Source organism: Nicotiana tomentosiformis, chromosome 3 (genome assembly GCF_000390325.3).
Source record: "Nicotiana tomentosiformis chromosome 3, ASM39032v3, whole genome shotgun sequence".
Lineage (NCBI taxonomy): Eukaryota > Viridiplantae > Streptophyta > Magnoliopsida > Solanales > Solanaceae > Nicotiana > Nicotiana tomentosiformis.
Genome location: NC_090814.1, coordinates 88964893 through 88991906, shown reverse-complemented (window position 1 = coordinate 88991906; position 27014 = coordinate 88964893). Strand labels below are relative to the sequence as shown.

The 27014-nt window shown below is 38.8% G+C and overlaps 3 protein-coding genes across 3 annotated transcripts; 2 read left to right on the top strand and 1 right to left on the bottom strand.

Annotated features, from left to right (window-relative positions):
* Positions 1-133: 133 nt before the first annotated feature.
* LOC117273571 (uncharacterized) lies at positions 134-1447 on the top strand. The gene has a single exon (XM_070198788.1). It carries the CDS (start codon positions 134-136, stop codon positions 1445-1447), a length of 1314 nt encoding a protein of 437 aa, XP_070054889.1.
* An 18683-nt stretch (positions 1448-20130) lies between these two features.
* LOC104120955 (putative RING-H2 finger protein ATL21A) lies at positions 20131-23753 on the top strand. The gene is made up of 2 exons (XM_070197233.1): positions 20131-21052; positions 23101-23753. Exons 1-2 carry the CDS (start codon positions 20356-20358, stop codon positions 23511-23513), a joined length of 1110 nt encoding a protein of 369 aa, XP_070053334.1. The 5' UTR covers positions 20131-20355; the 3' UTR covers positions 23514-23753.
* A 134-nt stretch (positions 23754-23887) lies between these two features.
* On the bottom strand, positions 23888-26656 carry LOC104092819 (rust resistance kinase Lr10-like). The gene is made up of 2 exons (XM_009598493.4): positions 25799-26656; positions 23888-25163 (listed from the first exon to the last, which is right to left on the bottom strand). Exons 1-2 carry the CDS (start codon positions 26532-26534, stop codon positions 24025-24027), a joined length of 1875 nt encoding a protein of 624 aa, XP_009596788.1. The 5' UTR covers positions 26535-26656; the 3' UTR covers positions 23888-24024.
* Between the last annotated feature and the right edge of the window lie 358 nt (positions 26657-27014).

Below are 27014 nucleotides of genomic sequence, written 5' to 3'. Positions count from 1 at the left end.
TGTCACACGACTCGGCTATCAAGGGAATTGAGATTTAACTAGGGCAATTATCCTTGGCCTTTAACAATCGTCCTCAAGGGACGTTACCTGCGGACAAAGATGTCAATCCAAAGAGCAAGGCCCGAAGCCTCTTATGGCGGTGAGCTTGAGACATGGCAGAGATGTTGATTTAGAGCAAGAAATTGCTCGTGAGAGCCGGTTAACTGAAACACTTGTGTCAGTGCCAATTGAGTTAGATGAGTCAACTGGGCTAACAAAAGTAAGAGTGCAACCAGCCCAAGAGGAAATAAACAAGGAAAAAGAGGTTGCGGAGGAGACTGAGAAAGTGCCAGAAAAGGTTTTAGAAAAAGTGCCTGAGCAGGATCTAACTCAAGCTACAGGAAAGAAGCGACCTCCAGCACCCTTCCCGCAGAGGTTGGCCAAATATCAGAAAGATGAGCAATATAAAAAGTTCATGGAAATGCTAAAGCAAATTCAGGTAAATATTCCTCTAATCGATGCTTTGAGGGAGATGCCCGGTTATGCAAAAATGATGAAAGACTTGATGTCTCGTAAGTTCGACTTCCAAGACTTGGCAACTGTCACATTGACACAGACTTGTAGTGTTGTTGTGTCAAGACCTATAGCTGAGAAGTTATTCGACCCTGGAAGCTTCACAATTCCATGCACCATAGGTAGCTATGTATTTGCCAAATCATTGTGTGATTTGGGAGCAAGTATAAATCTGATGCCATTGTCTATCTATAAAAAGTTAGCCATTGGAAGAGCAAGGCCCACATCCATGCTACTGCAACTAGCTGACCGAACGGTGAAAAGGCCATTAGGTATACTTGATGATGTACCTGTGCAAGTTGGAAAATTCGTGTTTCCAGCAGATTTTGTCATTCTGGACTACAATGTTGATGAGGAGATTCCCATAATTTTGGGAAGGCTATTCTTGGCCACAGGGAGAGCTTCGATTGATTGTGAAATGGGGGAAATGAAGATGAGGCTGAATAATGAAGAAATAACATTTAATGTGCAAAAGTCTATGCGGCGACCTAGTGAGTTTGTAAATTGCTCTTTGTTAGACATGGTGGATGTAATCATGGAGGAAGATGACGAGGCATTTAATGCAAAAGACCCTCTAACAGTCTGCTTTATGAACTTAAAAGAAGTAAATGGTGAGGACTTGGAAGAATGGGTGTTGGCTCTTCAAGGGCAAGGGTACTGGAAAAGAGAGCTCGAATTCGAGCCTTTACACTTTGAAGAACGAAAGAACCCTCCAGCCAAGCCATCGATCGAAGCACCACCACAATTGGAGATGAAACCGCTACCATCTCACCTTAGGGATGCTTTCTTGGGACCTAATTCGACTTTACCCGTTATTATCTCATCTGGTTTGTTAGATGTGCAGGTAGAACAACTTTTGCAGGTGTTGAAAGAGTGCAAGAATGCAATTGGTTAGACCATTACAGACATTAAGGGAATCAGTCCGGCCTTATGTATGCATAAAATTCTACTGGAAGATGGGCACAAGCCTTCCAAAGAACGCCAAAGAAGGTTGAACCCTAACATGAAGGAAGTGATTAAGTGGTTAGATGTGGGAATTATTTTCCCCATCTCAAATAGCAACTAGGTTAGCCCAGTTCAGTGTGTGCCAAAAAAAGGTGGGATGACTGTTGTGCAAAATGAGAATAATAAATTAATCTCCACAACAATAGTCACGGGATGTCGAATTTGCATGGACTACAGAAGATTGAACAAGGCCACCCGAAAAGTTCATTCCCCATTGTCGTTCATTGATCAGATGCTAGATAGATTGGCAGGGAGGTCCCAATTTTGCTTTTTGGATGGATACTCGGGGTATAATCAGATATCAATTTCCCGGGAGGATAGAGAGAAAACGTCATTCACCTGTCCATATGGCATTTACGCTTTTCGGAGAATGCCGTTTGGACTATGTGATGCACCCGCCACATTCCAAATGTGCATGATGGCCATCTTCACAGATATGGTAGAGGACATAATGGAGGTTTTCATGGATGATTTCTTAGTGGTGGGAAACTCTTTTGATGATTGCCTAATAAATCTAAAAAGAGTACTACAGAGATGTATGGATACTTATCTGGTGCTAAATTGAGAAAAATGCCATTTTATGGTACAAGAAGGTATAGTCTTGGGACACCTAGTGTCAAGTAAGGGCATTGAGGTGGACCGTGCCAAGATTGATGTAATAGAGAAGCTTCCACCACCCACTTCCGTCAAGGCAATAAGAAGTTTCCTTGGTCACGCCGATTTTTACAGGCGGTTCATAAACGTTTTTTCCAAGATTGCTAACCCTTTGTGTAAATTGCTTGAAAAAAATCACCCTTTTGTATTTTCGGATGACTGCAGGGTAGCTTTCGAAGGATTGAAGAAGAGGCTAGTGTCTGCACCTATCATAGTTGCACCTGACTGGGAGCAACCATTTGAGCCGATGTGTGATGCAAGTGATCATGCAGTGGGAGCAGTACTTGGACAGAGAAAAGATAAAATCATGCATCCAATCTACTATGCAAGTAGAACATTGAATGGAGCTCAACTGAATTATATAGTGACAGAAAAAGAGATGCTAGCAGTGGTGTTCGCATTTGCTAAATTCCGGTCCTACTTGATAGGCTCGAAGATAATTGTTTATACTGACCATGCTTCTCTCAGGTACCTAATTGATAAAAAGGAAGCAAAGTCGCACCTCATTCGATGGGTTCTACTACTGCAAGAGTTTTACTTGGAAATTCGTGACCGAAAAGGAACGGAAAACCAAGTTACCGATCACTTGTCTAGGCTTGAAGGAGCTGAAACGAAGGTTGAGGTGGAAGAGATCATGGAAACTTTCCAGGACGAACATTTATTGGCCACGATCCTTGAGGTAGCACTATGGTATGCAGATATTGCAAACTACCTAACAAGCGGTATTGTTCCATATGACTTATCTTCTGTATAGAAGAAAAAGTTCTTTTGTGATTGTCGCATGTATTTCTGGGATGAACCATATTTGTTTCGGATTTGTATTGATAACATGATTCGGAGATGTATTCCCGAGATAGACCAAGCTTATGTTTTCCAGGCATGCCATGCTATTCCTTATGGAGGTCATTTTGGAGGAGTAAGGACAACTGCTAAAGTTTTGGAGTCGGGCTTCTATTGGCCAACGTTGTTTAAAGATGCACATTTTTGGGTAAAGAGCTGTGATGAATGTCAAAGGACGGGGAATATTTTCCGTCGACATGAGATTCCCATGAACCCAATACAAGAAATGGAAGTATTTGATGTATGGGGAATCGACTTTATGGGACCATTTGTTAGCTAATACAATAACAAGTATATACTCGTAGCAGTGGACTATGTCTCGAAATGGGTAGAAGCTGTAGCACTCCCAACAAATGATGCAAAGAGAGTTATTGATTTTCTAAGAAAAAATATCTTCACCCAATTTGGAACTCTAAGAGCTATAATCAGTGATGGTGGAACTCATTTATGCAATAAAGCTTTTGCAAGGCTACTAGAAAAGTATGGATTTCGCCATAAGGTTGCCACGCCTTACCACCCGCAAACAAGCGGGCAAGTGGAAGTATCCAATAGGGAAATCAAAAGTGTCCTGACCAAGACAGTGAATGTGACTCAGACTGATTGGGCAAGAAAGTTGGATGATGCATTATGGGCTTACCGCACAATATTTAAAACTCCAATCGGTATGTCACCATACAAATTGGTATTCGAAAAGGCGTGTCACTTACCTGTGGAGCTAGAGCATAGATCTTTTTGGGCATTAAGGCAATTAAATCTTGACATGGAGGCCGCTGGTACGAGTAGAGCCACAGAGCTTCATGAACTTGATGAGTTTCGTTACCATGCTTTTGAAAGCACCAGGCTGTACAAGGAAAGGATGAAGATCATTCACGATAAGCACATTCTAGATATGAACTTCAAACCCGGAGATCTGGTGTTGTTATACAACTCGAGATTGAGATTATTTTCGGATAAACTGAAATTTAGATGGTCGGGACCATTTAGAGTTGTGCAAGTGTTCCCAAGTGGAGTTGTAGAAATTGAGTACGAAGGTGGAACTAACAGGTTTAAAGTGAATGGGCAAAAGTTGTAACACTATCTTGGAATGATTGAAGAAAAAGGAGAGAAAGATGTGATGTACTTGAAAGAGCCCTAATATGTGAGCGAAACGAGATCCTGAAAGCCCGCGTCGTGCCATGACGTTAAATAAGGCAATGCGTGGGAGGCAACCCACGACTCTAAGTCATTATTAGTATTTTATTTTTATTATTTTTATTTTTGTTAGGGTAAATTAATTTTAATTGGTTAGTTTGTTTGTTTTGTAGGATTAATACACAGCTGCGAAGTCCGTGGAGCAAATAAGGTCACCCAAGAAAGGGTTAGCTCGAAAGCTTCACGAAATGTAGTAACTGTTAAAAAAAATAATTTGCGTAACAGTGTGCTAAGAGAGTATAGCACAGGGATAGCACAACAAGGCAAAATAGTTTTTTCCTTAATAGTGTGCTAAGAGAGTATAGCACAGGGATAGCACAACAAGACAATTTCCCCCCCTTAACAGTGTGCTAAGAGAGTATGGCATAGGGATAGCACAATGCGGCAAAACTATTTCTTTCCTTAACAGTGTGCTAAAAGAGTATAGCACAACAAGTGATGTAGATGTGGAGGACGTCAGTGACTCTTATGCTGATGACTCCGACTACACTACTTAGAGGGAATATTTCTTCACCCATGTTCTTTATTTTGCTGCATTGGGGACATTGCAAATTCTTAAGTGTGGGGTGGGGGAATATCTTATATGTAGTGTAGTTTATTTTTTTTAGCATAGTAATCTCATTGGATTTTCTTGGACTTGGTTCTTTCCCAATGAGTTTTTCTTTTGAACCAAGCATTTTTCTTTCTTTCCTTCTATTTGTAATATATATACATAAAAAAAATAGAGAGAACTTGAAGCAAAGAAAATTCACTCCTTGAAAAGCTGTATTTTGTGAGAGTCACCTAAGTTGTTCTTGAACCTCCTTTCTGAGCTCATGTTTGTACATTGACGGTGAAACATAGTGACTTGTAAATCCCATGTATATTGTGCGGGGAGTTTTTGTTGTGCATTTCCGTGTATGCATGTCAGTCTAGAACTTGCCCTGCATGTTATTTGAGGTGAAATCTTAGGAATTTTTTATCCTTAGAGTGATAGTAGGCATTCTTTGATATAAACCACTTGTGCCTAAATTAGCCTACCAAATGAATGAATATCCCTAGCATCCTAATTTGCACCTATTAACCTTTTCTTTGGCAACCCATGTTACGAGCCATGTCTATTTTGCATTAATCTCTCTTATTAACCCATCCCCCCTTAACTACTTTAGGTTGTGTGATTGGGCAAAAGTTGTGGTTATGAGAAAATATTATGTACTTAAAAACTCAAAGTTGCACCAAATAATGAAAGTTAAGTCCCTTGATACTCCCTTTTTTGAAGATCCATTATTAATAAGAAGAAGATATATTTGAGAAAAGTAAGAGGGAGACAAAAGAAAATAATAAGTTGGGACTTCGGTGCTTGAGCTGCGGAAAAACAAAAAAATATGGAAAGTGTCTACAGAGAAAAGAGTGGGAAGCGTAGAGGTTAGTGATGCTTAAAGTGTTTAGGGGAAGATTTAGTCACTATATAACCAAAAGTGTCCATACCTTATCCCAAGCCAACATTACAAGCTATGAAAAGTCCTACTTGACTGTGGATTGAGACTCCTATATTAGTGGATAGTGACAGAATGGGCAAGCTTATGGTACTGTATGTGTCGCATGTGAAATTCCTTGATGAGTGCGAGTGTTTTGTTTTATATGCCCTAGTGCTTGTGAATTGTTACTATAGATGTGTGTTTTGGGGGCATTTCTTTCTTTGTGAGGTACAATGGGATTTGTAAGGAGTAAAGTTTCGAGTTTCAATAGATGAATCTGAGCAAAAGAAAGGTGTTCACTCTTGTGGTTGATATCTCTGAATAATTGCTTGACAAGGAGTTTGAATGAGCTTGACTGCTTCTTAGTGATTTGTCTGTGATATCATGTGTTTGCTCAAGGACAGGCAAATGTCTAAGTATGGGATGATAATAATATGCTAGAATTACATGTAATTGGATACAATTTACCCCTTCTTTGGTGAGTTTTTAGGTGTTTTGAATGTTGAAAGATGACCAATCGAGCTTAATTGTTAAAGTTTGTTATGTAGGAAGCCAAGAGTGAAGAATAAAGGTGATTTGAGCAAAAATGAAGCAAAAAGGCAATTTTTGAAGAAAAGAAAAATCGGATCAGGCAGTGAAGTAACTTTGAAAAGCATAGGAAAAGCACCGAAAAATCTGGAAAACACAACCAGGCCCTGTGCGAAGCACAACTATAGCACAAGGGAAAATTTGCCTGCGTTTTATCTTGAGGGGCAACTTAGTCAATTGGCTTAGAGACGTGATATAAAAGTTTTTAACCCTAATTGCAGCCACATACTTGACCTGAGAAGGCAAGAAACACCATTGTTGAAGCAAAGTTGAGCCCGGAAGATCCTCAAGTTAATTCAAGAAGACGAATCGAAGAGTTTCTCTCTACTTTTCTATCTTTATTTCTATGAATATTGGTTTGACAATGGTTTATGTATTTTTGAGTAGTGTTATGAGTAGCTAAACTCTTTAATCTAAGGTTTGATGGAACCTATTTGAGGATGATTTTCTACTGCGTTTAATATAGATTTGCCTTTGATTTTTCTCTACTTGTTCAACTATATTTTTATTGTTGTTAATTGAAGAGATCTCAATTAATTATGCCTATTTAGTGTATATATTACTCGAGAGAGAGTAAATATTTAGGTAGTTGTTGAACAACACCACTCCTAACGTAGTTGAGAGATCGATACAGGGGGTTTAAAGGCGAGATTAGAGATAACGAAGCCTTGGTGCGATCGTCGTGAGCGGTAAATTAGTGCCAGCTAGCGTAGTTCGAGAGAATACGTCTAGTAAATTGTATTAGTTGCTCGAGAGAGAGCTACGACACTAAAAGTACTCACCATCGGTAGAGAATATTTAGGCGAATTTATAGGAAACGTAGCATGGTAGATTCCGACAATAGGGGAAATCATAACCTTAGACTTTTCCAAATCTTGTCTGCAACATTTGCTTTTTAGTTATAAATTACTTCATTTTTAATTACTTTGATCTTAGTTAGTAAACTCTCAAATTGTTATATAATATTTCTGAAGGTTGATTACTTAATTCGTGCAAGACTATTAGTTATAATTAGCACGTTAATTTCCTGTGGGATTCGACTCCGGACTTGTAAACCGGATTATATTTGCAACGACCGCTAGACATCTTAGGAGGCATAGTTGGGCGTGATCAAATTTTGGCGCCGTTGCCGTGAAAAGCATAGTTGGGAGACGAATAAATAATAATATGGGTGACAATCAAAATAGTCATGTTATTTTCGAAGTTCTCTTTTTCTGATAATAGGGTTAGGTGATTAGTCTTTGTTATTAGGAAGTTGTCTTTATGATTACGAGAGTGCCTGGCTGATGCCGCAATATTGCAGTGTATCAATTAACGATAGCAGCTTTTAGAGGATTGTATGATTTGAAGTTTTCTGATATTTGGGACATATTTATGCCTCTTCTTTCAAGCTAGCTACATTCATTTTCCAACATATAGGGATCACTTTTTAGGCGGTCAGAAGTTTAAGGGATAAGACGATTTACTGGTCTTTCATTCAAGTAAAGGAGTTGATAACTCTCTTGCACTTAAATTAATTATTTATTGCGTTTGATGGTGACTTCAATCATTCTTTACGTAATGAAACATTCAATTTTCCCGAGGTGTCATTTTTTATTTTCTAAGTCGGTACCTACCGGGTACATGGTTTTGTTAAATGAATTACAAAGGCATTGATTAACCCATTTTTATAAAGGCAAGGCTCAAGAGTCAATACCATGTTATCTACTTCTAATTCGGACTTGGTAAAATGGTGATCATTTTCTTGATATAAATGATTTTTCTCCTCCCCTTCCCCACCACACAATTTACAATCTTAAGAAAGGAGAATTTGATTGTAATGACCCAAAATACACTATAGGCCGTGATGACGCTTAACGCCGCCGTCACACAAGCAAACATAAATTTACTAATTCAGTTACCCATCTTTATTACCTTTGCAATCAATATTTCCATTAACTAATTGGCATAAAATAGGATTTACAGAGTGAAACAATGATGGTTATATGAATTACTGTACCAAACATCCAGTAGGAACCTAATAATATGCTAGAATTACATGTAATTGGATATATTTTACCCCTACCTTTGTGTGTTTTGAATGTTGAAAGATGACCAATCGAGCTTAATTGTTGAAGTTTGTTATGTAGGAAGCCAAAAGTGAAGAATAAAGGTGATTTGAGCAAAAATGAAGCTAAAAGGCAATTTTTGAAGAAAGGGAAAATCGGACCAGGCAGTGAAGTAACTTTGAAAAGCACAGGGAAAGCACCGAAAAATCTAAAAAACACAACCAGGCCCCGTGCGAAGCACAACTATAGCACAAGGGAAAATTTGCCTGCGTTTTATCTTGAGGGGCAACTTAGTCAATTGGCTTAGGGACGTGATATAAAAGTTTTCAACCCTAATTGCAGCCACATACTTGACCTGAGAAGGCAAGAAACACCATTGTTGAAGCAAAGTTGAGCCCGAAAGATACTCAAGTTCATTCAAGAAGACGAATCGAAGAGTTTCTCTCTACTTTTCTATCTTTATTTCTATGAATATTGGTTTGACAATGGTTTCTGTATTTTTGAGTAGTGCTATGAGTAGCTAAACTCTTTAATCTAAGGTTTATGGAACCTATTGGAGGATGATTTTCTACTGCATTTAATATAGATTTGCCTTTGATTTTTCTCTACTTGTTCAACTATATTTTTATTGTTGTTAATTGAAGAGATCTCAATTAACTGTGCCTATTTAGTGTGTATATTACTCGAGAGAGAGTACATATTTAGGTAGTTGTTGAACAACACCACTCCTAACGTAGTTGAGAGATCGATATATGGGTTTTAAAGGCGAGATTAGAGATAACGAAGCCTTGGTGCGATCGTCGTGAGCGGTAAATTAGTGCCAGCTAGCGTAGTTCGAGAGAATACTTCTAGTAAATTATATTAGTTGCTCGAGAGAGAGCTACGACACTTAAAGTACTCACGATCGATAGAGAATATTTAGGCGAATTTATAGGAAACATAGAAGGGAAGATTCCGACAATAGGGGAAATCATAACCTTAGACTTTTTCAAATCTTGTCTGCAATATTTGCTTTGTTAGTTATAAATTATTTCATTTTTAATTACTTTGATCTTAATTATTAAACTCTCAAATTGTTATATAATATTTTTGAAGGTTGATTACTTGAATTCGTGCAAGAGTATTAGTCGTCATTAGCACATTATTTCCCTGTGGGATTCGACTCCAGACTTGTAAACCGGAAAATATTTGTAACGACCGCTAGACCTCTTAGGAGGCATAGTTGGGCATGATCAGAACCCCCAAAGCCCGGTGTCACAAGTGCATGAGCATCAACTAGGAAACATATGATAAATGCAACATCTGTCTGGGATACAAATTAGACAGGAGTATATAAATAACTTTGATGGAGATTCTGTAGCTACGGATTCGTGGCATGGAATGCAGCGCACTGTAAGTCCCCGCGATAGCTGCGCCTCTACGCCCATAAGATCACTAGACATACATGTACCTGCACAAAAATGTGCGACAAGTGTAGTATGAATACGTAAACAACGTGTACCCAGTAAGTATCAAGTCTAATCTCGAAGAAGTAGTGACGAGAGGGCGACTTTGACACTCACTATGGGTCAATAATATTAAAATAGAAATATTTGAATAGACATGATTTATGTGAATAACAATAATTTTCTTAACAAGCGGAAATAAATAATTCTTTCAAATTCAATAATTTTCAATTAATCAATTAGCTTCACAAGCTGCAATAGAAGGTCAAGGTATCGTGTAATTATTATTATTAGGCACGATTTCTGTCGAGGTCATACGGCCCGATCCATAGTGTCGTGTACACTGCCGAGGGACGTGCGACACGATCCATAGATGCATCTATACTGCCAAGGCATTCGGTTCGCTTCACAAGAAAGGAGGACATTTTCTTATGAACCTTCAAAATGAGAAGTTATTATAAGGCTAACACATAATAATGTACAATTTCTATTAACAACAAGTAATTTGCACAAATATTCAAGTATGTGAAATTTCGGTCTTTTACTATTTCCTCTAACAATTTTCAATATAACTCCAGTACATTAATTAAATAAAGGATGTAATTATTACATGATTTGAGTCTTAAGGTTAGATAAGGATGCAATTAATACATGATTTAATTAAATTTTGTGCGTACGTAGCCCCCACAATTAGCAACAATTATTAATTTAAATCACTTAAGGGGTATATTCCCTCTTACAAGGTTTGACAAGAGATTTACCTCGCTCCGAAGCTCCATAGCCGGCTCCAACGCCACTATAACACATCAAACTGATGCTTGTCGATCCAAAACTATGCAAACAAGGTGCAAACAAATCGAAATGTGTTATAATATCCATAATTAATCAATTTCAACAAATTTCCAAGTCCGCTCGAAAGGTTATCAGTGGGGCCCACATCTCGAAACCCGAAGAAACTCACAAAATCCGACAAGCCATCCAATTACGAGTTCAACCATACTAATTTCACTCAAATCCGACTCTGAATCAGCATTCAAAACTCGAAAATTCATTTTTATGAAATTATAGAAATTTCCTTCGATTTCTCTTGAAGATTCGATAACCATAAACCAAAATGAAGATTAATTCATGAAATATACTTACAAGCGAGTCAAGAACACTTATCCCAAGCTGTGTGGTGAAATTCCTCTCAAACGTCGCCCAAACAGAGTTCAAAAATCTAAAAAATTGGTGAAAATATCGAACCCTCGAACTTAAAGGGTTCTGCCCAGTCGCGATTTCCGCTTCTGCGGCCCAAAAGGTCGCTCCTGCGGCAACCGCTTCTGCGGTTCCAAGTCTCGCACCTGCGAGAACCAAAGTCCAGGTTGCCCACCGCTTCTGCGGCCCGTATGCGCATTTGCGCCCTCGCTTCCGCGCTAACAACTCCGCAGGTGTGGTCCCGCTTCTGCGGCGAGATGACCGCATCTACGTTCCCAACACTACCCATGGAAACTCGCTCCTACGCTTGCCTGGCATCTTTTGTGGAGTCGCACCTGTGGCCCTTTTTCCGCTGGTGCGATTGCACTAGCAACGAGAAAAATCCCAGCACTCCCTTAGTTCAAACATCGATCCATTAACCCTCTGGAATCCACCCGAGGCCCTCGGGACCTTAACCCAATATACAACCAGTTCCTAAAATATCATACGAACTTAGTCGAGCCTTTAAATCACATCAAACAACGCTAAAAACATGAATCACCCTCCAATTCAAACTTAATGAACTTTGAAACTTCAAACTTCTACAATCGATGTCGAAACCTATCAAATAACGTTTAATTGACCTCAAATTTTGCACACAAGACATAATTGACATTACGGACCTACTCCAACTTCCGAAATCGGAATCCGCCCCCGATATCAAAAAGTCCATTCCCGGTCAAATTTCTAAAAATCATCCAAATTTCTAACTTTCGACAATTGATGCCGAAATGACCTACGGACCTCCAAATCAATGCCTGGATACGCACTTAAGACCAAAATCACCATACGGAACTGTTCCCTGTCTCGGAATCCCAAACGTACATCGATAACATCAAAGTGTACTTTAACCCAAACTTAGGAAACTATTAATCCTTCAAAATGCCAAGCTTTAGTAATAAGCGCCGAAATACTCCCGGGCTACCCGACACTCGACCCGCACATACGCCCAAGTCCGAATTCATCATACGAACCTATTGGAATCTTCAAATCCCGATTCCGAAGTCATTTACTCAAAAGTCCAATCTTAGTCAATTCTTCCAACTTAAAGCTTCCGAGATGAGAATTATTTTCCCAAATCAACTCCGAACTTCCCGAAAATTAAATTTCGATCACACGTGCAAGTCACAATACATGAAGTGAGGTTCTCAAGGTCTTAAATCACTGAACGTCGCGCTAGAGCTCAAAACGACCGGCCGGGTCGTTACATTCTCTCCCACTTAAACATATGTTCATCCTCGAACGTGCTAAGAACTGCTCCAGAGTTGTCCAAAATAGTTGTTTAACACCTCGTGCACCTACCTGTACCACCATAACCCAGTTGAGCATATTAGCTCGATACAGACCGAGGATCCTTCCTGCTACCTTAGCTAACAAGCTTTAGAACAAAATTCCAACATCCAGGATTCTCCACGATACCACATTCTAACACACGTACACCGTATCAATCACCAAACACTGAACCCAACGTGACCATGCTCCTCCGCTGAAATCATACCATGTACCACATAACTCATTTGCTCAAGGCAATCTCCCCCCAAGTATAACAACTGAAATTTCAACTGACCCGAAGCCCGTAATATACCTCATAACATATATAAGCCCTATTTCAACTCCCGCACTACTGCCACGGCGGAGGAGATCTGTAGAAACTCATAATCACCTGTCGAATCAACAATTAATGGAGCCTCTCCTCCTGTTAAGGACTATTAACTCATTCTGACCTGAATAACGACATTTGCTCTTTAATATACCTTATATAAATCTAATTGCACTGATTTCAGGTCCAATAATCTCGTCTCACCCAGTATAAGCTACACATGATATAAGCCACCTCAAACACTGACCAAGATCTCGTATGACGTCAACAATGCACCAACATGATACAAACTCGAATGCGATACATAAGGAAAAACGAACTCTGAAATGGAACTTTCCAGCCCGCGTAACGAATAAAATGGTCGAACAGAACCTATGAACTCTCCTCAGAGAATGAGAAACAAAATACACAGAAACAAATATACGCAACCGTACTCAACATTTCACTGTTGCGGTGTGCAACTTGATCCAACATGACACTGTTGTGGCATGCAACCCGACCCAAATAGTATACCCATGGCGACATGCCACCCGATCCACAGATAACAATTAAGAAGAAAATACACACGTCAAGCCGTATTGGTTATACTTACGAAATGCCCGCATATCGACCACAAGCACGCCCAGTGCATAATACAAATCCTGAGAAGACGAATAGCGCCACACGAGAGCTATCCTGCTCATATAACACCGCAAGCTACATGGGCCTCAACACACATGCGAATAATCAAGCCATCTCACAACCCGCGTGGTACAATATAGGCTACACGGAATAGCTGACGATGGAAATAACATCCAATGCTGGACGACTCTTTCGTAAGGAATGTTATGACGAATGAACATGTCCGACCTTACATAGAGCACACATTCATATTAGGCCCACCAACGGACCTCAGACCGATTCTGATCATACCATACTAGGCTAACAACCTTTCAAGTATCCACAATGGCCCTATTCATGACACACACGAGCAGCCATCCCAATCCAGAGCAAACTCCCAAATTAACGATGGTACCCAAAAATCTCCATACTTGGTTTTAATCTTTAGCAATAAAGTGACTAACATATCACACTTATACAATTTTCCACGTGGGGTACGCTCCCACAACCTTCCGCTCAGGTAGAAAAGTTCGCACATCTATACCACCAATCGTTAAAATTCTGTAAAATAAATTAAAAATCCGCAATTCAATACACAAGGCCTCTTACACAGTATGCCATCCTTAGGTGACACTAAAGAAAATGCCAACTTACTCTGAACACCTGCTCATCCGAACTCGTGACATTCTAATCAACACCGAACCGCAACCTTGACCTTCAACTTCCAGTTCCCATGCCGCTCACTGCACCTATCATGTTGCTATGCGATAATACACGTATTTACCATAACCCTTGAACTACTAGTAGAATAAGTCACTCAATTGGCTAGAAACCTTTTACTTAGCTCATTTTCGAAGAACCAATGCAACACGCAACTGAATTTCCAGACCGCGGAGATATACCGACCTCAAGTCGCGATCTAAACTGTCATGACTCTTCTGAAATCCATTTATACAACAAGACCGATTGAATTAAATACCTCCCGAATCAATCAAGTTATGGTGGTTGTCAAGCCCACGAGTACAACCACAAACCATATGTATAACTTCACGCTGAAGGAACTGATCACTGCCACAATCATGCTGATTCAGCCATTACTAACCGACCCAAGTCCTTTAAATTTACAAAACATAACGAACTAAATCCGCACTCATCCCGAGTGACCAAGCATCACGAGACCACCCCATCTCAATACTCCTGAACCATCCCATACTCTTCTTATACTCACAACAACATCCCCATTCTGCAAGACCTATCGCGAATCTGAAGTTATTACTCCCTTTACTCTGATACTGCACCGTATACCCGACGATGACATAGAACATTCCAAGTTCCATTCGCAATCCGCTGCCAAGACTCGGTCCTTAACCACACAACGGACCCGAAATCCTTAGGCACTGTACTTTAATTCTTGAACCCCACTAGGATCGTTGTTAAGAATCACCCACTAGACCCGGTCTCAAATATAACCAAACTTCATTGCTCTGCTAGCATATGAACACCCTCTCAAAGAAGAAACTGACTGAATTCTTCCCTCGTACATTACACCCACAAGAAACATAAACTCTGAGTCTTCCCAAAGCATACACTTCAATCGCTAAGGCGAAGTATAGCACCCATTCATCGAGTTCCTTGTTCGAATTCCCCCTGACATTTCCTTACTTTTCCCTAGTCATAATTAATCCTCCAGCGCATCGATAGCCATAAACCGCACAAGCAGACAACTATGCTATCCAATCGTAACTGGCGGGTCTCCCCCACTTAACTTTAAGCTATAATCACAAAATGTACAGCCCGCAATGATTCATCCTTCTTAATTACCGTGATCCCGTACTGTTAACCCGCCAAATTTCTCGAAGTGTTTTGTTAAATCTCTTCATGAACATTCTAAATCATCAACCACGATCTCATATCCGACCTCTTTCCACGACGTTGTATAAGTGTGTTCGTTCCTCATTAACATCAATTGAGAGTTCAACAAATATCATCCAAACTCAAGTCATATCGCATCTGGAACGATAGTCAAATATTCATACCCTTTTCATTTCAAGAAACTCCTTTCGGCCATATCAAATCTTTCTCAGTACAGTAACTATCATTCCCAATAAAATACGTAAACCAAATCACCTTCCATCGCGATTTCCAAACCGTTCAACACTCTCTCAAGGTACGTGGCTATCCTACCATAAAATCCATATGCTACTCCGCCTCTCCCACTTTGGTCAAACCATCTCCTTTAAGAAACTTCTTGACTTCTGCTTCTCATACTTGACCTGCTAGTAAATTAACCACCGCAAGACACCTCCCACATGTCCTTCCTCATTCTTCGTTACCCAGTGCTTTATCAAATAAAAATCCATCTTTGTAAACATGAGCTAATGGATTGCTACCAGCTTTAAGCCTACTGCAAGATCATCTTCCTCGAGCTATCACATTAGAAATACCAATTCGACCCTGAACTGCTGTGCACCGCAGCTCAGGTACCATTTCACAACACCCCGCCCCGAAGGCAAAAATCAAAAAGACCCTAGCACCTGCAAACTGAAAATACGTTCAAACAAGGATGCCGCCGCCGCATCATAATGAAATTCCACCACGCTCGAAAATACCAAGTCTCATTACTCCATCAACTCAAACCTGAACATTCAAAGTCCGATCGCTTTTCTTTTGTTGGAATTAAATACTGAACTTTTAAATCATGCACTGAGATATCCTCCTTCTGAGTCATTCACTAGCTTGACACGTAGACAGGTACCCTACCATTACACCAACACCGTGCATAGCCTCAAAACCGTAGGAATTACCGATACTAAGCTAAAATAACAGAACCTCATTTTGCAAGAAGTCGATAATAACTTGTTTGAATGCGCAGGGAGAAACATCCTGCTCCACTTCTGTAGTACCACTGAAACTCCTCGATGCCCAATAGACACGAGCGCTCAACATCGTATAAGAATGAGTAGGAGGGAAATAAAGGCACAAGCCTCAATGGAATCAAACAACACGATAAAGGAATCAAGAATGGAAGTGCTCCTAACAGCCCTGTAACCTCTCGAAGATAAGTACAGACGTCTCCGTACCGATCCGCAAGACTCTACTAGACTTGCTCATGACTCGCGAAACCTAAGTGAACCTAGTGCTCTGATACCATATTGTCACGACCCAAAATCCACTATACGTCGTGATGGCACCTAACGCCGCCGTCGGGCAAGCCAACGGAAATTTACTAATTCAATTAACCATCTTTATTACCTTTGAAATCAATATTTTCATTAACTAATTAGCATAAAATAGGATTTACAGAGTGAAACAATGATGGTTATATGAACTATTGTACCAAACATCTAATAGGAACCCCCAAAACCCGGTATCACAAGTGCATGGGTATCAACTAGGAAATATATGATAAATGCAACATCTGTCTGGGATACAAATTAGATAGGAGTATATAAATAACTTTGATAGAGACTCTGTAGTTGCGGATTCGTGTCATGGAATGCAGCTCACCGTAAGTCCCCGCGATAGCTGCGCCTCTACGCCCAAAAGATCACTAGACATACATGTACCTGCACAGAAATGTGCGACAAGTGTAGTATGAGTACGTAAACAACGTGTACCCATTAAGTATCAAGTCTAATCTCGAAGAAGTAGTGACGAGAGGGCGACTTTAACACTCACTATGGGTCAATAATATTAAAATAGAAATATTTGAATAGACATGATTTATGTGAATAACAATAATTTTCTTAACAAGCGAAAATAAATAATTCTTTCAAATTCAATAATTTCTAATTAATCAATTTGCTTCACAAGATGCAATACAAGGTCAATGTATCGTGTAATTATTATTATTAGGCACGATTTCTGCCGAGGTCGTACGGCCCGATCCAGAGTGTCGTGTACACTGCCGAGGGACGTTCGGCACGATCCATAAATGCATCTATACTGTCGAGGCATTCGGCCCACTCCACAAGAAAGGAGGACATTTTCTTATGAACCTCCGGAATGAGAAGTTATTATAAGGCTAACACATAAGGATGTACAATTTCTATTAACAATCAAGTAATTTGCATAAAAATTCAAGTATGTGAAATTTCGGTATTTTACTATTTCCTCTAACAATTTCCAATATAACTCCAGTACTTTAATTAAATAAAGGATGCAATTATTACAAGTAATTCATGATTTGAGTCCTAAACTACCCGGACATAGCATAATTAGTAGCTACGCACGGACTCTCGTAACCTCGTGCGTACGTATCCCCCACAATTAGAAACAATTATTAATTTAAATCACCTATGGGGTAAATTTCCTCTTACAAGATTAGACAAGAGACTTACCTCGCTCGGAAGATCCATAGCCGGCTCCAACGCCACTCTAACACCTCAAACCGATGCTTGTCGATCCAAAACTATGCAAACAAGGTGCAAACCAATCATAATGTGTTATAATACCCATAATTAATCAATTTCAATAAATTTTCAATTCCGCTCGAAACGTTATCAGTAGGGATCGCATCTCGGAACCCGACGAAACTCACAAAATCCAACAACTCATCCAATTACAAGTTCAACCATACTAATTTCACTCAAATCCGACTCCGAATCGGCATTCAAAACTCAAAAATTCGTTTTTATGAAATTATAGAAAATTTCTTTGATTTCTCTTGAAGATTCGATAATCATACACCAAAATGAAGATTAATTCATGAAATATAATTACAAGGGAGTCAAGAACACTTACCCCAAGTCGTGTGATGAAATTCCTCTCAAAAGTCTCCCAAACCGAGCTCCAAAATGCGAAAATGGATGAAAATATCGAACCCTCGAACTTAAAAGGTTCTGCCCAGTCGCGATTTCCGCTTCTGCGGCCCAGAAGGTCACTCCTCCGACAGCCGCTTATGCGGCTCCAAATCTCTCACCTGCGAGAACCCAATTCCAGGTCACCCGCCGCTTCTGCGGCCCGTAAGCGCATTTGCGCCCTCGTTTCTGCGCGGACCACTCCGCAGGTGCGGTCCCGCTTCTGCGGCGAGATGACCGCATCTGCGGTCCCGCACTGCCCATGGAAATTTTGCGGTGGCGCACCTGCGGCCCTTTTTCCGTAGGTGCAATTGCACCAGCAACCAGAAAAATCCCAACATTCCCTTAGTTCAAAAATCGATCCGTTAACTCTCTGAAATTCACCCGAGGTCCTCGGGACCTTAACCAAATATACCAACTGGTCCTAAAATATTATACGAACTTAGTCGAGCCTTTAAATCATATCAAACAATGCTAAGAACACGAATTACCCTCCAATTCAAACTTAATGAACTTTGAAACTTCAAACTTCTACAATCGATGCCGAAACCTATCAAATCACGTCCGACTGACCTCAAATTTTGGACACAAGTCATAATTGACATTACAGACCTACTCCAACTTTCGAAATCGGAATCCGAACCGGATATCAAAAAGTCCACTCCCGGTCAAAATTTTCAAAATCATCCAAATTTTCAACTTTCGCCTATTGGCGCCGAAATGACCTACGGACCTCCAAATCAACGTCCGGATACGCATTTAAGACCAAAATCACCATACGGAACTATTCCGAGGCTCGAAATTTTAAACGGATATCGATAACATCAAAGTCTACTTCAACCCAAACTTAGGAAACTATTAAACCTTCAAAATGCCAGCCTTCAGTAATAAGCGCCGAAATACTCCCGGGCTACCTGACATTCGACCCGCACATACGCCCAAGTCCGAATTCATCACACGAACCTATTGGAACCTTCAAATATTGATTCTGAGGTCATTTATTCAAAAGTCCAACCTTAGTCAATTCTTCCAACTTAAAGCTTCCGAGATGAGAATTTTCTTTCCAAATCAACTCTGAACTTCCCGAAATTAAATTCCGATCACACGTGTAAGTCACAATACATAAAGTGAAACTTCTTAAGACTTCAAACCGCTGAACGACACGCTAGAACTCAAAACGATCGATCGGGCCGTTACATTGATCTACTTGAATAATTTTCTCCTGACTTTTTGTTCTTTTTCTGGCCTAGTTTTGAGTAAATACGAGCTTTCTTTCTCCCTTGTGGCGTTTCTACCTGAAGCATTCTTAGTAAGGCTAGAAATGACTCCTCAAACCTGATTAGCAAATGGAATCTACAACGTTAATTGTGCTTTAGCCGTCAACCATAAATTGTCTTTTAAGTGGAACATAAAGAAAATTATTCATTTGTCTAACTTTTGCTTGTATTGTATTATTTGGTCTACGTGCTTCAATATCATGCTTGATTATACATAAAAGATCCTTTTTTGATTCTCTCTTTAGCCTTATATTATCCCTAGGAGGTCATTTTACGTCTTCGTTTGACTGAATATAAAGTTTAATAATAGAAAGAAAACTTTTGTATTATATGATTTTAAACTAGAGGTTTGTGTAAGATATCAAAATACTTTTGGAACATGGTCTTAAATATGTCACCTCATTTCTACGAGGGAATAATACTAAAGGTAAAACAGGAATGCTAGAACTAAAATCATAGTAGTACTAATTATGAAAATGTAACATTCTTTTTAAATAAACTAAAAGGTTAAATTAAACAGTTGAAAGGGAGGGATTAGCAATTAGCTAGTAGTTATTGGTATTTTACTAGATTGACATACGTAGTACTAAATGGATGAAAAAGCATGGTAAGCAGGAAGGAGAAATCAGATTTAGATGGAAACAGGAAAGGGTTGACGAGGAATATAAGCTTAATTGAATTCGTCTATTCTCCTAATACTTACCGAACAACATGAAACTAAACTAGTAATATTTATGTTTAGGTAAAGAGTAGGAAGTCATTCTCCTTTCATCCTTACTGTAAACCATTCTACGGAGAAAACCGATCCATGAATTATTTGATTAATAAATTACCTTGAGAAAGATCCAAGTATGGTTTTAATAGAAAATTAGTGCTCTTCTGAACGTTGACTTACGATATATTATGACATCCTTTATCTTGAAGAAGCCAATCAATGGTTGAAAGTCGCTCATCACGGCCTACACCCCCTAAATATTTACTCTTACTATGTTTTCAAAACTAGACTTCTTTAACATATAGTAGTACCATTTTACAAGCCAAGACTCTGTTTTAAAGCAACCCCATGGAATTGCAAAAAACCATTGCTCTGTTTCTTCTCCTCTCCTATTATTTAATTACCATAGTCAAAAGCACAGAAATTTGCTTTACCTCAGCATGTCGTCGCCGAGACGAACCTTTGATTCGTTTCCCTTTTCGTCTACAGAATGTCCAATCCCAAAATTGTGGCTATTCAGGTTTCAACTTACACTGTGATGCAGCAAACCAAACAATTCTTAAGTTACCAAATTTATCAGCAGAATTCACTGTTCATGCCATAGATTATTCTACACAAGAATTATGGCTTAACGACCCAAAAGATTGCTTACCTCAGCTCCTCCTTAAACTCAACCTTTCTTCTTCTCCTTTTTCTGGGGTTTATTATCAAGATTTTACATTGTTCAATTGCTCTTTTTATTATACAAGGGCGAAGCTAAATCCAATAGCTTGTTTAAGTGGTTTAAATTATACGGTGTATGCTACATCTTCTATGAGAGGAGCTAGATTGTTGTCAACACCAGCATGTAATTTGATTGGAACTATTGCTGTTCCAGTTCAGTGGCCATTTTTCGAGCAGGTTTTGTCGTCAGATCTTAGCGATGATATTCTGCTGTCTTGGGCTAATCCGGATTGTAGAAAGTGTGAGTCTAAGGGTGGACGATGTGGTTTCAGGAAAACCAATTTTAGTCAACAAATCATATGTGAAAATGTTCGTCAACGCGGTAATATTCCTAACTCCCTATCTTATCTTTTTCTTTAGTCAACAAATATCATTTTCCCAAAGCGCGGTAATATCTTTTTCCTAACGCGGCCGAAACTATTTACATTTGGTTGCCAAAAGTGTATAAAATTTATATATTTTTTGTATATAATATATATATATATATATATATATATATATATATATATATATATATAAAAAATATACATTTTCGATAATTATTTTGAAAACGGTTGTACAACGTCATTTTCACTTTTCTTTACCTTTGAAATTTCTTCTTCCTTTCTCTAAATTTTACTTTTTATATAGTTTACATTTTTATACGAAAATCCGATGACTGATATTCGTTAGGTTTCTCTGTCGGATTTCCTCGTTTTACCGTGTCTTTATTGTGATATTGAGTTACTGAAAATTGGTCTAGTGAGTGGTAAAAGTTTAGTACCCATACATTACATTAAAACTTTTATTTCCTTTGAGATTCCTCTTCTTCTTTTTTTACTTCCCCCACCCCCCCCCCCCCCCAAACCCCACCCGTGTAGGTAGCATTTTTTATACGAAAATCCGATAACTGAAAGTTGAGGGCTTGCATTGACCAAAGATCATCCCATAGGTCAAACTTAAATACCAACAATGGTTTTGGTAGAGTGTTAAATATTTCTTCATCCTTAACTAGATGTTTCAAGTTCGAGTCCTGATTATAGAGTCGACTTTGTTAGAAAACGCATTACCCTCAAACGTAGAACTTTACGGCGCGGATTTAGATTTAATCGGACCCCAATGCGGGTACTGAACACCGAACGGAAAACAAAAAAAGGTCAAACTTAAATGCTTCGAGTCATCTAAATAGGTTTTTAGGCTTAAAGGTCTATATTTGAAGTCTCTCATTAATGGTACCTTTCGGATAATTTATTCTCGAAGCTTGCAATTCGTAGCTCTTTTCACATGTTTTAAGTCAACAGCGGCATTTGGTGACTTTGTTCATTTCATGTGGTTGATAGTCCAATAAAGAGGGAAGTTGCTAACAGTAGCATAATAGTATATAGTACTGAAAGAATAGTTTAATAATCGATTAGGATACTGTGTCTAATATCTGAATACGCATACCCTAATGTAGTTTTAGTTCAAAACACTTGAAGTTGTACTTTATCCATCAAGGTCGGGAAATAGGCTCTAGTTAATGTCAACCGAACAGGGAGATATTCTTTGGTTGAAAGTAGCTTCAAGAGAATGGAAAAAAGAGAAAGTGAAAAAAAATATTTACATAGTCAGATTACTTATGATTGTAGATAATATTATTTAATAAACATCCATTCTATGTTTTTTACAGTATTTATGCATATAACTTAAATCCCATAAAAAAAAAAAAGAACACCTTAAGATTTGGTGTTACTGTAACTTATAAGCTGCAATCTAGGAATTAGTAATAAGCCTGCTGAATTGGAATTTGAAGCTATCAACGAAAGACTTTTAAATCAATCATAAAAGATAAGTAAAGATGCAAGAAATGATTATTTGGATGAACTTTGATGTGCACCAGCTGACCCCATCATCTGACTTTTTAAGCCATTTTTCATTATTTTAGTGGCCTTTGTTTTCGGCCGTCGTGGCGGTTTTGTATCTTTATGTTTCATTGCTCTCTCTCTCTCTCACTCAATAGTTGTATCTAACCCAAAAAGAAAAAGAACTTTTATCTAACGCCTTTCCCTTTGCACACTCAATATTCTGCCCAAGTTTGACTTAGGAATTGGAGTACTATGTTTGAGTGAGTCAACAGTCCCACATACGCAACCACACACCCATTCTTCTACGTTATAACGACATTCGTGGAATGTTGCCTTTACTTTTTCCTTTCTTGCTTAATTTTAATTGGAAAAGTGACGAAGGAAAGAGGTTGAACAAAACAAAACGAATAAACAAAATAAAGAGTGAAATCAAACTTTACGATCAGATGTCTGTCACTCTCACTAGCACATATAACACATAATGTTTTCTCTGCTGCTATATTAGACCAATTCTATTAACTGAAGTAATGACTTGAAAATTTTGCAGGGCTTCCAAAAGGCGCGCGCTACGCAATAACAGTGGGAGCTGGGGTGCCGGCAATGTTATTCCTAATTGGGCTTCTGTGTTTCATATGTGGCAGGATAAGGTCTTGTAGGAGGAGGAGAGCCCAACTAATACTAGAATTCAGCTCTACTGTGGTACCACAGCCCATTGCATTAATGGGCCTAGATGAGCCCACAATAGAATCCTATCCCAAAACTATCTTGGGAGAGAGCCGTCGTTTGCCCAAGCCCGATGATAATATCTGCCCAATTTGCTTGGCTGAGTATGAGCCCAAGGAAACCTTAAGAACCATTCCTGAATGCCAACACTGCTTTCATGTAGAATGCATTGATGAATGGCTTCGATTAAATGCTTCTTGTCCAGTTTGCCGCAATTCCCCTAAACCAATTCCCTAATTATGTCTTATCTGAGTGTAAACTTCATCTTTTCATTTGCTGTATGACTACACGAGATGCACCTTAGTTTAGTGAACTAGTGTAATAGGATTCCCAATTATGGCGCGCTAGTATGTATAATGACGTGCTCATTGCTGGTTTTTGGCTTTATTTTTTAGAATAGATGGTTGGAAGTCATACTCAATATTCTTGTGAAATATGTATGTAGAATAGAAATATACATAATACTCCTTTTTTCGAGTTTTTGGTGTTTGGGCTTGTCTTAAATCCATTCCAAGCAAAACCTTCTTCGACAGCCAAACGGTCATGTTGCAACTTGCAAGTCTCACTTGCTGTTTTGTATAGTAAATTTGCTTTGTTTGAGGGGAAGGAACTTCATTCAAAGTTCTATTCAGTACAATTTACAACAATCAAATTGATACATATATACACCAAAGACATAGTAGCTTCTAGTATGAACTTCTGTTTTATTCGGTTCTATGTGGAGAGAAAAATTATGTATTACATTTACTCAATTCGAACTTGCACCAGTTTCAAAACTGCTTCCAAGCTCACTGCCGAATTGGCTTCCTTCTGCAGTTGCCCCCATGTTTGGCGAATTTAGAGAGCCGAAAGGATTTGCTGGCATAATGGGAATGCCTTCTCCTTCTAGCATTTGAATCACAACTTTCATTGATGGTCTATCCGCTGGAGACCATTGAATGCACCAAAGTCCTACAATTGCTAGTTTCTTGATTATGCTGCTGTCATCTTCATCCTCAATTTGGATTTCTATTTCTTCTCCTTTCTCCAGTTGTTTGTACATCCACTCTGGGTAGTAAATCTCACTAATATTGTTCTGTTCATTTGCAACTTCAAATTTCTTCCTTCCACCAATCATATCAAGCAACAACATGCCGAAACTATAAATATCTGCTTTGTATGACACATTTCCATAGTTCCTGGAGAACACTTCAGGGGCAATATAGCCAATGGTGCCTCGAGCAGCAGTCATTGATACAGCACTTTGTTCCTTGGAACACAACTTTGCCAGCCCAAAATCTGCAACTTTTGTATTGAAATCTTGGTCTAGCAAGATATTATGAGGCTTAATATCAAAATGTACAATTCTTTGATTGCACCCTTGATGCAAATACTCGATCCCTTTGGCGATTGCTACAGCTATTTGTTGCATCTTCTCCCAACCTAGTGACGCTTTTCCATTCCCTGATGATATGATCTTTTGAAGCGTATCGTTTGGTAAATATTCATATACAAGAGCTCGTCTATATCCATCAGCACAATATCCAACTAAGCTCACAACATTGACATGATGAATTCTACCTATGCTGCCCACTTCATTGATGAAGTCTTCACCGTCGCCCTTGAAATTGTTAAGGACCTTAACCGCAACAAGAATTTCATTGGTCAGCTTCCCTGTGTATACTTTCCCATAACCTCCTTGACCTAGTTTATACTTGAATTGCTTTGTAATCTTTTTGATATCCGCATAACTGTATCTTGTAGGTCTGAGAGCTTTATAATCCTCCAAAAACCTTTCAATCCTTTTTTGATCCTCTTTCTTTATTTTCAATTTGACAAGTCCGTAGACTGCTACAAAGGCAGACAAACTACCCAATACACTTGCGGCAATGACTTCCTTTGACGGCCCTGTAAAATGAGGACGATAGCATTATTTGCTTGTAATTATTATAAAGAAAGTGTTTACTATCGAAATAATCACATGTAATGTGTAAGCTAACTAAGCAAACCTTCAACAACGATAACGATAAATCAGACAACAAAAAAGAAATATTACAAAAGAGATACAAACATTTAATGTGGTAGGTCAATTGTCCTACGTCCACAGGCGGAGATGAGCAATCCACTATATAAAAGAGGGTACAAAATATTGAGAGAACAAACCCACGAACAGGCACACACAAGTGACAGCATAACAGTGGTCTCACAAATTCTCCCTCTAAACAAGAATCTCAAACCTCTTATAACTACATTGTGAATACTACTAAATGAGAAGGAAGAATCCTCCATTTATAGAAGTTTAAACCTTTTTCTCCAAAAAAAAGAGGACTAGCCGGATTTATAATTTCATTCTTAGAAAAGTAAAATCCAATTATTGTAATTATGTTGCCCTTTCATTCAAGAGAAAGGAAAACCAAATATGATAAGAAAATTAGGGCAAACTAAGCACAGATTGTTATTCAGAAAATAATTTCATAGGTAAAAGAATGAGCCAATTTTAGAACCTGAAAAGGGAAAGTCAACTCTAAAGATAGTATTAGTACCTTTGCTAGGCTTTCCTGGTCTGTCAACGCATTCGGTTTCACTACCTGAACCATTGGATTTCAACTTGCAGTAGTTTCCATCAGCTTCACATTTCCCACAAAATGGTTCAGACCAATGCAGAGGAATCTGGGTTTGACTTAATTCTTGTTGCCCAAAAAGTACCTCGTCTGGGATATATGAAATATTGTACATATATTTACAAGAAGATGTTAAAAAAGAGATACTTATTGAAGAGCCAAAAGCAAGGACGCCATAATGAGGGCCGCTAAGGCAAGTGATCCGATCAGCGTACGCATTGTCTGAGGAACAATTGAATAAAGTGTAGCCAACATATGGATCCTGATGAATTGTAGTGAACGGAGAAGGAGACACATTTATGTTTGGAAGCTGCCTTGGAAGACACAAAGGATTGAAACCTGATACTTTTATTTTCTGTGACTTGTAATCAATTTCACGAACAGAAACATTGGTTGATATTGAAATGTCAATGTTGTTGGTCGATGCCCACAGGGGAAATTTGAGCATGAATTGAGTAATATTGTCTGGTGTACAAGTTAGTTCGAAACCAGGGTAGCCACAGCGAGGTGGCTGTAGATTTTTTAGCCGGAACGGGAACCGGATGAGCGGACCAAATTCGCCACATCTTGTTGGCAAGCATTTATCTTGAGCTGCTACTTTTACACCAAAGTGTAGCAGTAGTAGTAGATGGAACAAATGAATAAGGATTGGGGTCATTTCTCTTGGAAAAGAATCAAACAGTCTTTGATGATTGTTGCAAAGTCGCCCTCACACTAATTTTTCTACATATCTGTATATAGTAGCACAATAAGAAAAAGAAATTCAAAAAAAAGGAAAGAAGCTCGAAGCTTTCCTGTCATGCAATTCCATTATCTGGATATATTTACTATATAACAGGCGTGTTTTGATATTTTAATACTAGTGATATTAGAACCAATAACCAATTTCCAATAGCTTAGATCTTCCATGCGTAAGGCATTTCTTATTGTGCTTTGGTCAACAAGTACACGCTGTCATGACCTTTATAAATAGAGGTCTTTGCACACGATTTTGGATTTTAAGGACCCGTTTAATAATAAATTTTGCCAAAATAAACTTGGATTTTATTTGGCAAACACATGTTTGGCCATAGATTTTGCCTACATTTTGGTCAAATCTCAAATCCCAAAACCAGTTCAGGCCAAAATATCACTATTA

Excerpts from the sequence above, each read along its gene's own strand:
- LOC104120955 (XM_070197233.1), top strand. The coding sequence starts at position 20,356 with ATGGAATTGCAAAAAACCATTGCTCTGTTTCTTCTCCTCTCCTATTAT. Across the intron at positions 21,053-23,100 it reads TGAAAATGTTCGTCAACGCG|GGCTTCCAAAAGGCGCGCGC; the intron begins GTAATATTCCTA and ends AAAATTTTGCAG.
- LOC117273571 (XM_070198788.1), top strand. The coding sequence starts at position 134 with ATGGCGGTGAGCTTGAGACATGGCAGAGATGTTGATTTAGAGCAAGAA.
- LOC104092819 (XM_009598493.4), bottom strand. The coding sequence starts at position 26,534 with ATGACCCCAATCCTTATTCATTTGTTCCATCTACTACTACTGCTACAC. Across the intron at positions 25,164-25,798 it reads ACCAGGAAAGCCTAGCAAAG|GGCCGTCAAAGGAAGTCATT; the intron begins GTACTAATACTA and ends CTCATTTTACAG.